This window comes from Benincasa hispida, chromosome 4, assembly GCF_027475165.1.
Source record: "Benincasa hispida cultivar pf3 chromosome 4, pf3_genome.v1.1, whole genome shotgun sequence".
Lineage (NCBI taxonomy): Eukaryota > Viridiplantae > Streptophyta > Magnoliopsida > Cucurbitales > Cucurbitaceae > Benincasa > Benincasa hispida.
Window position 1 is genome coordinate 47,726,676 of NC_143481.1, and position 16,573 is coordinate 47,743,248.

General features: G+C 29.0%; 1 protein-coding gene across 1 annotated transcript; it reads right to left on the reverse strand.

The window, feature by feature from the left end:
• Positions 1-7,165: 7,165 nt before the first annotated feature.
• LOC120075953 (amino acid permease 3-like) lies at positions 7,166-13,683 on the reverse strand. Its single transcript, XM_039029710.2, has 7 exons — positions 13,428-13,683; positions 10,003-10,096; positions 9,666-9,899; positions 8,771-8,864; positions 8,446-8,660; positions 8,194-8,333; positions 7,166-8,098 (listed from the first exon to the last, which is right to left on the reverse strand). Exons 1-7 carry the CDS (start codon positions 13,431-13,433, stop codon positions 7,445-7,447), a joined length of 1,437 nt encoding a protein of 478 aa, XP_038885638.1. The 5' UTR covers positions 13,434-13,683; the 3' UTR covers positions 7,166-7,444.
• Positions 13,684-16,573: the final 2,890 nt, after the last annotated feature.

Here is a 16,573-nt window from a genome sequence, read left to right on the forward strand (position 1 = left end):
TGCACTGAATAAAAGTGAAAAAAAGAAAAAGAAAAAAATCTAGGCCTTTCCCTTGGTCCTTGGAGATTCCTCCAAATGTCCACTTAAAAAAAAAAAAGGCAAAGTCCCATCAAAAGGGAAGAGATAAAGCAAATCACTTTTACAATGAAAAGATAAACTTCCCATAAAGTAAACTCCACGAAACCAAACCCACTACCAACTAATCCGCTGCAAGTGGGCGGCCGCCGATTTTAGACTTTCCGGCGTTTTCAACCCTTCATTTTCTTTTTTTTTGTTAGGTTTGATTTTAAGGGATAGAGAAGAAAACTAAAGTTATTCAATGGAGTTTTCATAATATGATTGTTTTTTTAATAACAGTTTGATATGCATTTGGAAATAACTAATATATGCGGTGGCTACCTATTTATAAATATTATAGGATCAAATGCGTTGTCATGTGATATTAGTCCGTCCGGTGCGTACAAACTGATCTGAACACTTAAGAATATAAAAAAAGTATAAATGCAACCCTAACTCCATACTCCCATTTCTTTACATACAAGAGCAATACTGTACTTAAAGTATTTTCCTTAAAAAAATGATTTTATTTTTTTTTAAGAAAATAAGTTTGTCATGTGACAACTTGTGAATGGATACTTAGATGGATTTTACGAAAATGAGCGCAGATTGAGATGCACTCAGATATTTCTCTTTTAACAAAAGTAAAAAAAAATTATCATGTAGCAAACATTGATTGAACGATTGGATAAATTGCACGGTGTAGCGGGAATACAGTCGACTATTTTTCTTTGATGCATATCCCTATCAACTATTGGACATGAAGTATGAGATTTTTGTGGTGTACTTTTCTTTGGTGCGTTAAACAAGTGTTACCAATTTCGTGGTGGCTTCCTACAAATAAGACTCATCGGAGAGATATAAGAGGCTTTTTTGAATTGTACATGTAGAAAAATGAACCCAAGCTTTTTAAGCTGGCTGACAGGAAATTTTGATGTGCACCATTCAGAGAATATGGTGAATCTTATGTGCTTGAAAATGAAATATATATCAGTAGATTTGGATTGGCAAAATGGAATCTCGATTGCTCTTAGGAATTTGATGGATCCCTTTCGACATGTAATGAAGAATATACTTTTAGTTTTTTGTAAACTAGAGACTACATCCAGTCTTTCGTAATTATAAGTTCTAAATTTCTAATATAATATGGAGATTCCGAATAACTCTCATCCCACACTTCAAAATAATTTCATGAAGCTATAACAAATGTTTAACATGTAGCATCTTCTAGCATAATTGATGGACATTTGTGGTAACGTTAGATATTGCTATGACGATTTTTAGTAGCATCTTTCTTTTGTGTTTGTGATTGTGTGTTCAACGCCCTAATCCAATGTCTCAACATTGTACTTTCAAGTACTCTAATCTTGCTACTTGTTTTGGCTCCATAAATCTAATAAGACTTTATCAATCCGGGGTTAAGAAATCAACCTTACTGTTGGGTGAATTTGCATGTCCAAAACTAGGGATTTGCTAATCTTGCGAGTTAAATGTATTAGAATCTTATTTTGTTAGTTTAATTTTGAAATTTGTTGAGGATTAATTACCCCAGGCAAGGTCCAAAGTGTCTACAGGCCCAAGCCTCAGGAAAATTAGGAGCGATATTGGAAAATGTGCAACTTAAAAGGAAAAGGTTAGAGCCTTGAGATCCAAGCCGACCAATGAGACTGGTGAATATATATCTCAATAGGAAAATAATCGAGTTGTGTTCGGTCTAGCGTCTTGCAGTCTCGAGCATTGCAACTACCCTAATAATTAACATCGGAGTTACACGTAACCATAAGCGCATGTCAGAGGAAGGACATTATGAGTAACCCTATTTGATGACCTCAAAAAGGAAGAGTAAGTAATCTTCTAAAGGAAAATATGATCTTACTTTTGTGTGCTTAATTCTACTATACATTCTTTGTACTAATTTAGGCATCGTACACTAATGTGAGGATCTCTCATGCAGGTCAGCTCGGAAGGCAAGACTAAACTAGGAGAATTGGGCCAATAGACAATCTCACGTACGAGAGGCTTGCGACAATGATGAGCGCGCATAGGTTTCCCACGCCCCAAACAAAATTTATGCTTGTTATCTAATAAATTGTATACTATGATTTTCACATTTCTTGAAGAATTTCATGAATTCGTAGTCAAATTCTAAGAACATAAACAAGTTTCATTTTCTAAATTTGACTTGATTTTTGTAAACATTATTAATGAAAAGTGAACAATGACACAACAAAGAAACATATAAATAATAAAACAATGTTAATAAGCTTAATTTTCAAAGATCAAGAATAAAAAACTAAATAATTATCAAACCAAGCCTAAATAATCCCATGTTTAATAACCTGATCAATAATTTACAAAACCAAATTAATATAGGTTACACTAAAACCTACATTTCTGTAATCCATACTTTTGAACAATTCAGATATAGATATATTTACACAAACTCAGGTTATAGAACACAGAAATGAATGAAAATTGTGAATCAAACAATTTCTTTTAGTTATATCATTAAAAAACTCTATAAATCAAACAAAAACCCTATACAATTCAAATACAATTAACATAAACTAAACTATGAGCCAAAAGGTTTTATAGGGACCTAAAAAAACATTTAATTTGCTAAGATTCTTCTTAACATCTTTATTTTGAATCACACAACAAAGAGTGCACCTTTTTCCCATGGGAATTAAAGTAGAAGCTATTACTTCCACTTTCTCACCCAAAAGCATTTACATATTAGAAGCAAAGACAAGGGTGAAAATGACCTTGAAAAGTTAAGTGGGCTTCTGATAAGTTGACCATAGTCTACCTTATATGGTGATATAAATAATAATTTCTTTAAAAAATTCAACACTAGAGACTGTTATGGGATTTGTTGGTTCAAATTGATTTTCTGTTTAGAACAGTTGAGAGCATGAACTTGCTCATTCAATGGTGCTCTTGAAAGAATCTTTTATCTGCCTAACCATAATCATTTAATTGCATGCAATATATACAAGGTTTTTTTTTCCCTCTTAGTTGCCCCTTCTTCTTCCCAAGAGCTGGAGAGGGAGATTATTAGTTTGGTCAGTTTGGAACTGTGATGGCTTACAAACCATATATTTTTTTAGGGAAATTTTTATACAACAACAAATATATATCAAACTATTTACAAAAATAGCAAAAGAATTTATATTGATAGATACCGATAGACTTTTATTAGCATCTAGGGGTGTTGATGGGTTAGGTTGGGTTGGGTTGAAAACTCTTGTTAAAAAATGAACCCAACCCAACCGAACTATGAAATATTTGGGTTGGGGTGGTTCGAGTCATTTATTTAAAATTTCATTCTAAAAAGAAGTCAAACGTAAATATGTAAAAATCTAATTTAATTAATTTCATATATTGAATTAAGATTATCAACTCAATTTCAATTTATATAGTGAAAATTTTATTTCTAAAGTGTAAAGAAACTATTTTTAAGAGTTGTTGAAGAATAAATTATTAAAAAAATATTAGAATTAAATAAAATTAACATGATTATATGTATAAATAATTTTGTTATAAGTAATAAAAAAAATATATTTTAAAGTTAATAATAAATTCGGGTTGGTTCAGGTTGGTTTGGGTTATATTAGGTGACTCATGAACCAACTCAACCCATAAAATTTTCATTTATTTGAACCCAACCCAACCCAAATGAGTTGAGAACTCAACCCAAACCACATGGGTTGGGTTGGGTTGATCGATTTTTTCAGGTCATTGGATTTTTTTAACACTCTTATCCATCTCTATCAAGATTAAAATTTTGTTATTTTGTGTAAATGGTTTCCTTTATTTTTCTATTTTTGAAAATTTCTATATTTTTAATATTTTTTTAGTATAATAATTGTGAGAGTATGAATCAAACCTCTCACCTCAAATATGCATATATGCATGTAACTCTCATGTAACAAAAGATTCATAGTTAGGTTAGAGAGAGAAAAACCCTTTATTAATTTCTTTTGAGTTCAACCATTGTAGAGTAGTGAATAAATATTTATAAACTTGATCATGGATTAGTATTTTATCTAATCAACCATGTTGGGATTAAAAGTAAAATAAAATAAAACAACAATTGATGATAATATTGTTAGTGGGATGACCTTATATATCTCCGCCTATTCAATAGAGTTCAACAACATATTATATTATGACTATTTTCGATGTTTCATTACATCTTTATTCGACAGTCAAAAATTTTATCAACATGACTTAAGTCAAGAGCACTCCTCTAATACCAATTGTTATCGACAACATATTTTCGAATATTTTCATAATGGTATGATATTGTCTAAGTTAGTATTCACCGTCGTGACTTTTACTTTTGATTTCACTCAAAAGATCTCGTACCATTAATATAGTTGTCATTCGTTATATACTTATCATCATCTACTTATCTAATTAATGTACGATTAAATTTACATGCCTAGAAAGTCAATGGTTTTCAATGGCAAGGAGATTTACGAAAATATTGAAGACACTGGTCTCTGACCAAGAGAAACTGTGAAATTGGAGACGTGATCTTCAAATGAGTGAATTTTGATCATGGTCACAATTTAAACTTATTTTCAGCATCAAAATTTCATAAATTTAGTTTTATCTTTGAAACTTAACTAAACATTCAAGTCCCATTTGATAATTATTTAGTTTTTTATTTTCTATTTTTAAAAATTAAGCTTATAGATACTAATTTCACCTCCAAATTTTTTCATTTATTATCTACTTTTTACTAATGATTTAAAAAACCAAGTTAGAATTTGCAAAGTTAAAAAAGTATCTTTTAAAAAATTTTGTTCGTTTTTAGAATTTGGCTAAGAACTCAATCATTGTACTTAGGAAAGATGTAAATTATTGTAAAAAGGGGTGAAAATATGCTTAATTTTCAAAGCAAAAAACCACCAATGAAATGGTTATCAAACGAGGCCTAAAATATATATTTAAGAGCTATATGAAAAAACATTATGAAAAAAATAAGTATATTTTTTTAAAAACTAAAATTAAATGGTAAAATAATCAATAATAATAATGGTAAAAAGTTCATAAATGCATTTATAAAAAAAAAGAATTGCAATAAGTAACAGAAAAAAAAACATATGGATATTAGCAAATCTAGTCATGATTTTCTAAATTTTCAAATATTACAAAAATTGTTTACCAATTCTGATTCAAAATGTCTTTCAAGTACAATATTAGTGTTTCAATACTATGTCATCGTTTGTTTAATGCAATATTAAGTATTACATTGGTGTACTAGTAATTTATTAGCATTCGTTCAAAATATATTAGAGTAGTTACAAATATAGCAATTAGACTCAAAGTATTTACATATATAGCACAATGCAAAATAATTTGTGGATATAGCAAAATTTAAATTTTACTTTCAAAATCTATCGATAATAGATCATATCACTAGTAGAGGTCTATTAAGGATAGATCGTATTATTGGTAGAAATCTATCGACGAGAGTCTATCACTAATATATTTTGTCATGTTTGCAATTATTTTAAAATGTTGCTATAGGCACTTAATTTTTATTCCTAAAAGTGCTACCCAATGTCATTACCCTAAAATATAACATTCGTGTGTATCCATAATATATAAGTGTAGTCATTAAAAATTCATTTAAAGTATATCATTAATGTATCAATAGTAAATCAATACCTTATTCAAAATGTAATTCAAATATATCAATAATGTATCAATAGATAAAACATATCAATACTCATTCAAAATGCAATTTCAAGTATTTTATTAGTGTATCAGTGATTTAACAAACACTTATTCAAAGTTCATTTAAAGTATAACAATAGTATATCAATACTTATTAAAAATTAATTTCAAGTATATCGTTAATGTGTATTAAGAGACTATCAACATTCATTCTAAACAAACTTTTAAGTATAACATTGGTTTATTAATAATATATCAACTTGAATTCAATTTCATTTCCAAGTATAACATTGTTGTATCATTGGTATATTAGTACTTTATAAGAATACATTTGTTCATATTTATCAGTAATATATCAACACACATTCAAAATTCAATTTCAAATGTAACATTGGTGTACCGATAACCTGTAAACATTCATTCAAAATAGTTACAAACAGAACGAATTCAAATATTATAAGTTGACGATAATATAAAAGACAAATAATACTCCAAAAAAAAATGCTTAAAGATTCAAATTAAGTCTACAAATAATAACAAACGTACAAACACTTGATGACTTTGATATATCAAATATAAAGAATATTAGTTGACTTATCAAACAAAAAAACCATATCATATATACAATCGATATACACCCACCAACAAAGTTAAAATAGGAATAATAAAAATAGAAATAAGATGTGATATTTTTTAAAATATATATTTACGAATAACAAAAAAAACCATGGCTAGACTTACAAATTTAAGAATGTTCAACTACTCCAAAATACTTGGTATAATAACTACCAAGTAGTTAATAAATAAAGTTAAATCTTATTTGGTGTACTTTGTGTCACTTGAGTTTATATCTCCAAGCATAACTTTAAAAACTTTATTTGATTTTATACTACAAAGTCAAATTTATGAAAATATGGGTCGAATATTACTTTACCTCTTTTTTGACCTTTTGGGATTTTTGATGGGATTTGTTTTGAAAATGGGTGCCAAAATAGTTTTATAGTAGATCGACATTTTTTTAATACATTTATAGATTTGATTTTGATATAAGATATGAGACATTTTCATTTTATCATTAAAAAATTATACATGTCCATATTTCTAAAATTTAGACATGAAAATTTCTATTTTGAACTTTATAATTTGCTTACTAGTTTCCAAAATCTACCACATTTTATGCCATGTAAAGTCAAATTAATAAAAATGGTAAGTCAAACATTCCTTTACCTCTTGTAAAATTTTCAGATTTCATGGAAATTTAAAATCAATATTTAATTTTAGTTTATTTACTTTATAAAAAATTTTAAATCATTTCTTAGTTTTTTACTATAATGAAAATTATCATTATTATTTAACTAATTTTTATAATTAAAAGTTTTATGAAAATTAGATGAACTAAAATTAAACAAATATTGAATAGACCAAATGAAATCTTTTATATATATTATATATTTTTTTCATTGTGAAATGGAGAGTACAAAGTTGGAAATGTGACAATTTAAACATGTACATGCATGATTTCATCTATTTTCTTGGGAAAACAGTAAAAATATAACTAACAGAGAAGAGAAAGCTTCACTGTTGGAAGCCTTTTTCTTTATGAACTTGAATTAAAAATGTCATTTTGGCCACCCTCTTCCATTGCAGCACACCTTCCATCAACTGTGAGTTCCCACAAAGGCCAAATCTATGAGAATCAAAAACTTGTCTTAAAGGGCTTGTAGGTCTTTAAATCTAGAACGACCCCGGCGACTGAACCGGCTGCAGCTGCTATCGAGATTATGAGACAGGCGAAACTTAAGGTTTGCAAGCACAACCATCTTGAACTCCATTTTGGTATCTTCTTTTGCGCAATGTACATCTCGACCGGGAAGTACACGGTGAGAGGCCAAAATCCTAGAGCTCCAAGGAGTCCAACGACGTCGTTGAAGAACGGGAGAAGCATCGATATCACGGTTGTGACGATCACGAAAGCTGTCCTCCAAACCAATCGGAATAGGTTGAGTTTATAGGGGCGAAAGCCGGGGATCGGAACATCAATGTCTTTGGTGATGAAGTCACTATCAGGAAACTTCTCAGCAGCATACTTTTCCAAAAAGGCAAAGAGGGGTTGGCAATACACTTGGTAGGCACCAACCAGATGGATAACAATGGCAGCATTGGCAATGTCAAGGAGCCAAAAAGGATTATAGAACCCGAACCCGGTGAGTAGGTTTCCTGGCGCCAAGTCCCCGAACGCAGCGTAGCCAGCAGCGCCACACAACATGTAAAAAAGCGTCGTCACTGACACACTCACTAAAGTTGCCTTCTTCATTGTCTTAGCCTCTGAAGGTGGAGATTTAACAGTGTCCTGTTCCACAAAGAAACATAACATAGCTCTATCAATCAAATCGAAAAAACACGACGATAACCCGATTCAACACCTATTTTTCCCGAGATTCATACCTGAATTTCTATGAGGATAATCGAGTAAGAGTAGGCAAAAGCAATGTCTCCAAGAGCTTGGAAACTCCTCCATACTTTTTGTGTTTGAGTGACAGTTCCAATGCTAATTCCAGTCAAACTACCTCCAATTTTCCCATTTGCTAAAACAAACAATCAAAACAAGAACATAATCACAATCTTCTTCCTAGAATGCTATTAAAAAAAACATCATAGAACAAAAAAAAAAAAAACAGACATGTTTTGAGAATTTACCAGCAATTTGAGAAATTCCAAGGCCAAGTCCAATTGTTGAGTAAGTAAAAGACATGATAGAAGCAACAATGGAGAGCCACCAAAGCTGATCAAAGTCTTTAATTTGAGAGAAGATTATCTCTATAACACCAAAAGCTATCATATAAGGATTGCTATTAATTTGGCAAGGATCTTTTCCACCACTTGCATGGAAGCAATTTGACCTTTTAATTGCCCTGAAAAGAAGAAAATTAGAAAATTAAATTTCAGCCTTACAAAACATAAATAATGAATAGTTAGAACCAAAAAAAAAAAAATAAAAAAAAATATTTAAAATTTTACTCACATCATGCTTATGGCTGAAGCTATTGTATAGCCAATTGCCACTCCAACAAGATTTGCATATTGAACAAGTCCACATAACTTCACATTCAAACCACCTGTAAATTAATCAAACACAACCAAAAAGGTTAACCCCAAAAAATTAAAGTTATCATTTTTAACTTTCTTTCTCATATTCTTAAATCTTTAACACTCCCCTCCCCTCAATTGTGAGCTACAAGTTAACAACTTGGAATACCAAACTTTACTCTTTTTTTTTTAATAGGTTTAAAACTTTTTAACACTCTCCTTCCTTGATTATGAATTTTCATTAAAAAAAGGGAAAATTTTCAAAAAAAATAAAATGTCAAACTATTTACAGAAATAACAAAAAAATACCGATAGACATTGATAGACTTCTATTAGCGTCTATCACATAGTATCAATGATGGATTTCTATAAATTTTTATCACTACTAAATACTAATAGACTTTTATTAAAGAAAATTAAATTTTACTAATTTGAATAAATAATTTTTCTTATTTTTTATTTTTGAAAATATCAAAAAAAAATTAAGATTTATTAAGTAACTATTTATTATTTTGATTTTTTAAAAAAAATTGAAGTTTATACACCCTACTTTTACCATAAATTCTTGCTATTCCCAAGATTTACAAAAACTAAGCCAAACTAAAATTTAAAAACTACTTTTAAAAAAATTGTCATTGTTTTAAAAATGGGATAAAAATTCAAATATTTCTTTAATAAAAGTAAAGATTATAATCGAGAAACTAAGCATAAATTTAAAAAACACACAATCATTATCAAAGAGGCCTTAAAAGATCAAATTGTTATGGGGAAAAAAAATAAATAGAGAGCCTAAATTAATAGATGAGGGTAAAATTGGGATTTTAACTCACCGAGATTGGCCTGAACAGCATCCATATAAGTATAATTTCTCTTGCCGGAAACAGGGTCGCCGGAGCGGTAACAGGCAGAGAGAAGAATAGAAGTGTAATAAGTAACCAAAGAGAACAAAAACATAACCGCCGGACCGGCGACCCAGCCGAGCTGAGCCGTCGCCCAAGCCAATGAAAGAACGCCGGACCCGATAACGGCTGTAATTATGTGAGCACTCGCCGTCCATAGAGTCCCTGTTTTTTATTTTTAAACAAAAAACACCAAAATAAGACCCTGTTTTTAGAGGGAAGAAAAGAAAAACAGAGGACTCTGTTTTTGCTGTATGTATGAAATTACCGGTTCGCTTGAGCCGGCCATCGTCGTCAAAGCACTTGGAGCCGCCTTGTGGAACCACATCGGTGGAAATTCCAAAAGCTTGGTCCTCACCCATCTTCAAAATCAAACAATAATAGCAAGAATTTCAGTCTCTTCTTTTAGTTTTTCTGTACAGTTTCAAAGAGTCTGAAGGAAAAAAACAGAGGCTGAAGTTTTGTTTTGGAGAAGAAGGAGATGGGAATTTAAGTTTTTATAGAGAAGAAGAGGAAAGGCAGAGCACGTGTTGTTTGAAGCAAAACCAATGGTGGCGCGTGGAGTGAACACTATTATTAAAAGCGCGTATATGTTGACGGCCGACTAAACTATTTTCTCACCACTTTGACTCGAGATACGAGCCCCCTCAGAAGCTTCAAAATCTTTCTACTTTCTTGAGTTTTTTTTTTTCTTTAATTATTTTAGAGGGAAAACACTTAACCTTTCCTTGTATTCAAGAAAGTTTAGAAAATGATTTTAAATAATGTGATTCAAAATTCGAAAAATGATTTTAAATCAATTAATTTATTTAAAAGGAGAAATTTTTTAAATGAATGTATTTAAAATTTTTTATTTGAATGATAACAAAAAAAAAAATTATAAATTTACTAATATAGACTTTTTACTATTATATGTTAATTGAAAATCAGAACCGGATAATGTTAATTAAGTAATACTTTCAAATTTTATGAAATTGTACAAAATTCGATAGTTACAAAAGTTTTTTTTAAAAAAAAAAAAGTAAAACAACATTTTAAATCCCTTTTTATTTTAAAATCATTTCATTTACTGTAATGTCGAACAATAAAATTCATTTGAAATCCATTATGAATTGAAATCTCTCAAAATTATGAGGTTATAAACAAGTTATAAGTGTTGCCTAATCATTTGTATAATATAAAATTGTCATGTATCATTTTATTTTTTCATTTTAAAAATAAATTTTCTTTTTAATTATTTTTGTATGTAAAGAAATTGAGAGTATAAAGCTAAGAATTGATTGTTCCTAATCATTGCTCAAAAAGAAAAATTCTAAAGCTTTAGTTTCAAAACCATTTGTTTTTAGAATCTGACTAATAATTTAAATATTTTTTTAAAAAAATGTGAGATAAAGTATACAATATAGGAGAAAACAAACATATATTTTTAAAATAAAAATATTAAAAATAAAATGGTTATCAAATTTACCAAAATTTCTCAAGTGGTATCCATTTTCTAAACTTGTTAATTTTATAAAATAAGTTTAAGTAAATCAAAAATTGATTACAAAGCTAAAAAGAACTTTTTTTTTTGTTGCTAAACTATGTTACGTGTTTCAATTGCATTGTAGTTGTGATATATTTTTAATTTTAGGGTCTAAAGAATAGTATGTTTGGAGGATTTCAAAGGGAAGCTTACAAAAATTAAAATCTTAATACAACTAAATTAGTTCTATTTTTCTTATCATTTTATGTAAACGACAGAATTCTACCCCTTGAATTAGAGGACAACTATGTCCCCCTTTTTTCTGGACCTTTTTTGTTTTTTTCTTTGAAATTTGTTTAAAGTATAGTAAAAAAATATTTATCAGTTGACTTTTTCGAAACAAGATATTTAATTATTCTAGGCCTGTAATTAAAGTACAATGAGATTTTTACATAATAAACTAAATTGTCAAATTTATATTATCGATTCAAAGAATGATATGTTAAAATGTTTTTATTTCACTTAAGCTTTTAGTATAAATCTTTTTCTTTGTTTTCAACTAAGGAATATAGCAAATGGTATAGTACTTAAAAAGTATATGCCATATTGGCATATGGCATTTTTTAAAGTTTGAATGTGAATATCAGCGTATAACTCAATCAACATAAATTTCAAATTCTCGATTAGAAGATCAAAGATTCAAACCTCTCATCTCTCATTATTTTGTATAATTTTTCATTTTTAAAAACTACTTAAGCTATTAACTAAATATTAGATATTCAAACTAATTGTTTAGGCCCATTTCTTTTCTTTTTAAAAATTAACTCTATTTTCTTCCTATTTCTTACAATGATTTGTATCTTTCTTAAGTACAATGATTGAATTCTTAGCCAAATTCTAGAAACAAAAACAAGCTTTTAAAGACTGCTTTTTTTAGTTTTCAAAATTTGGCTTGATTTTTTTTAAACCATTGCTAAAATGTAGATAACAAAGAAAAAAAATTGGAGATAGAAGTGTGTTCATAGGGTTAAATTTTCAAAAACCAAAAACAAAAAATGAAATGGTTACCAAATGAAACCTTAATTTTCAACATTTCACTATAATGCTTCTCAACATTAACATAACTCAATTGATATAAAGTTTATACTATTGTTTTCGATGTTAGAAGTTCGATTCTCTCACACGTTTTGAAAAATGGCTCATAATAGTATTTAAACAAATCTTGTTTTTCATATATATGCTGAAAATCAATATAAAAACAATTATCAGAAATAAATTATGTTATTTCACTCTTTTTTTTCCCCCACAAACCCTCTATTCTAACTTTTGTCGTTCTAAAAATTGCTTATAAAAGTTTTTAAACAAAACTTGTTTTTTACATGCTGAAAATCAATGTAAAAACTATTATCAGATTTTCTTTTTTCTTGTTTAATTTCCTCTTTTTCCCCCCAAACCCTCTAATTTAACTCTTGTTTATTAATATTTTTAAGTATAAATAGTGTATATTATTATTTTTATCAGATTATAATATTAATACCTATGAAATTTGTATATTTTAATTCCTAAAATCCACTTTCCCCCTAATACTAACAAAAGCCTCTAACCTAATAATCTAAAATGATATAGGATATTAAATATTTTTGTTTGCAAATATAAATTTGTAATAATTAATCTCTATTTAGTTTATGTAACACATTCATACAAATTTTAAATGTATATATAACAATTACAACTTAGTCTTAACATCAACAACCGACAAATATAAAGACCATAACCACAAATTATCTTCTTTTAATGAAATAGCTAAGATTATCTAAACAAAGTCAACAAAATTAAATCTTTGTCAAAGTTAGTGTATATGTTCACGAAATTAACTAATCTTATAAAAGAGAGAAGATAACAAACCTAAAAATTAAGGATAATTATTTTAAATTAAAAAACGGTTGAAAATATTTTCGAATATAGCAAAGTATCACTATTTATTAGTAGTAGGCAATGATAGACAATAATAGACATCTATCAACATCAGTGATAGACCTTGAGATATCTATCAGTACCTATTATGATCTATCACTAATAAACAGTAACATTTTGCTATATTTGTAAATAAGTTGGCTCACTTATATTCGAAAACAATTCAAAAATTAACAAAATAGAATTTGAATTAAATAAGAAGAGAATAATAATAATAATAATAATAAAAACCCTAAAAATAATGCATAACTCACCTTCATTATATTGATGATGAACAAAATGCTCCAATTAAGTAATTAAAATTACTTGTGATGCCCTTCTCTCTCTAGATCTCAAAGAGATCTTTATTTCTTTTCTCTCCCTCTCTAAGCTCTAGTTTTAGGAGAGGAGAGTGAAGGGCATTAGCACAAGGAGGAGAGAAAATATGGGATTATGTGCTTTGAGTTTGTGTGAATCCAAATAATATCCATAAGGCCTTTATATAGATCACAAAAATACCAAAATATTCCCAAAAAAATAAATAAAATTCTTTTGTCTTTATAATTAATATTTAAATAGGGTTACATCTTGAATTTTTTTTTTTTTTTTTTTTTGAATTTTTATTATTTTTTTCTTAAAGAAAGGTCACGTGCAAGCACTCTCCTCCCACCATTTATTGAATATATTTGAAGGGAATGAGGATATGATGAAGAAGAAGAATAAGGTTCTTGGATTGTTAAACCATTGCCATACACAAAAAGAGTGTTGAGGAGCCAAAGGAGACATTTAATAAATAAATAAATAATAATAATAATGATGATGATGATTGTATATATATATTGTATTATAATATTAACAGTTTGCATGAAAGTGATATTATTAAATAAATCCCAAGGCAATGGACCATCACTCTTTGTGCTTCTCTAGCTTCCACATTATACTATATACTATAAATGTGTATATATATATATATATATTATTTCCCTAAAGTAATTATTGCCCATATAAATCAATTCTCATAGGTTGATAATGGGAATCATATTCCCAACTTTCTTTTATTTCCCAACGATGGAGGAAAGGAGGGTCATTATACAAAGCTCATCTCTCTCTTTCTTTTTTCTTTTTTCTTTTTCATTATGGAAATTATAAAGCTTATATATATATATATATATATGAATGAAAGAATTCAAGTGGAGATAGAAGGGAACAAAACAACCAATTGAAAATTTACAAAAAGGGGTTTTAGTTGTTTTAGAGAACTTACGAATAAGGAAAGACAATTGAGAAGTTATACATAAAATTCTTTAGTGGATACTCAAAGGGAGGTACTATATCTAATCAAAGACCAAAGACCATAGCACTTTGAAGGGTCACTCAATGCCTATGACAATTGTTATGAGTAGGATCTAAAGCATATGGGCCCACTAGCTGGGTCCATCCACGTGGATCCCCTACGAGCCATGTGGACAAATGAACGACAATTCTTCAGTGAGGCTTTTTGAGAGTTGAGTTAAGATAGTGGTACCGATCGCATAAGGTATATATAATGAGTTTAACGTACCAAGTTCATATTAACTGAGTTAAAGCATATGTGTGTCCCCTTTCCTTATTTTTCATTGCTAATGTCTCTAATAGTTGTATAATGAGGTTGAGCACAAAACTATATTAATGAGTTTAACGTACCAAGTTTGTATTAACTGAGTTAAAGCATATGTGTGTCCCCTTTCCTTATTTTTCATTGCTAATGTCTCTAATAGTTGTATAGTGAGGTTGAGCACAAAACTATATAGGTGCAAGTATCTTTCTTACAAGCTAATTTGGATAAGATAGGTTAGCTTAGATTCATGACATGTGCCACCCTCAACTAGAATACGAGCGACCCACACCTTATAATTTGGTTCGAGCATGTCAGCTCGGTCATGGGGACCTGACAAGTGACATATCGACAAGGATAGGTCAACTCATGTGACCTAACATACCTCGATCAGTTGAGGACAATGTTGACTCAATCATTTGAACTCACTAGCTTAACTTTGGATAGACCAATTTAACCATATTACTCGCTACCTCATTTCGAAGTTAGCATGGACCAATAGCCAAATTGCATCAACGACAATATCTCTCTCATTGCTCGATATATTTACCTTTGGTTTAAAATGTATACAAACTTAGACTAATCAATTGTTTTACCTTTAATATTTTGCAATGGTTTACATTTTTACCTATTCTATTTTAACGTCTTCTAAATTTTTATATACATTATTTTAGTTCTTTAAAAGATCGTATTAAGTATAAGGATCAAAATGAAAATATAAAATATATGTAAATAGGAAAAAGTATGTTTGAATAGTCCAAATTCCCTCTTTTTCATAATAGAGAAAGGAGTGAAAAAAACCACCATTGAATAAGGTATAGTATATATTTCCTCTATCTCTTACCCAATTTTGCTTTTTTGAAGGAATATTTGTCAAAAGTTTCGCCTTTGAAAGAGAGACCGTGATAAATATTTATTATTTTACAAGTCTTTTTGCAGTTCATTTATCAATAATAAATTGAAATTAAAGGAAAGAATCTGAAGCAATTTTGGTTAAAAGAAAGCATCATCTCTATAAGACATTATCAATCTTTAGATTCCAACATCTTTGATTTGATAAACACCAAGCCAGGCTAAAAGTTTTAATAGGAAATTAGAGGGATCATTTGTTAAAGAAAAAGAAAAATACGCTTATTTTTTAAAAATTAATAAATGTGATATTGAATTCTTATTTCAAGTGTTAAATGGTAAAAGATTCCAATTTTCCTTTGATGAACCTAAAAACCAAGCCAGTGTAGGAATTTTCTATTGGTAGATAAGATATTAAATAGAAACTAAACTATCCAAAATTTGATTATAATATAATACCTTCTTTTTTAAACAATATGTTAGGTTTTTAGAGCGTAACCATATATATATCAAGACGGTCGGTTCATTTGAATTTTAAGGAAAACCCAAATTCCAATTCCTTTGTCACTTTAATATCAAAGAAGTCCATATAATATCATGAGTACAAAACGATAACTGTAAATAATTATTATGTTGTCGCGTAACAGAAAGATAGAAAGAAATGAAGCTGCTTCGATATCTTTTTTATCAAGGATGGGGTTGGAACCCAATCACTTTATACCTAATGGGAATCAGGAGCTAGCGAATTAAAAGTATCAAAATCATAAGTCAAATAAAAGTCGAGGTTCCCAAACGTCAATCTAAAGCGGGGGAGGCAAAGAGACAAATTTCACCTAGGTACCACACAATACCATGTTCAAAACTAGGGTCTTGTTTCTTGATTTAAAGTTAGTCTTTTCCTTTTTTATAAAGTGTGTAGAAGTGTAAGAAAAAAAAAATGAGTGAGTGACAAGGGGTTTGGAATTAAGAACGTTTTAA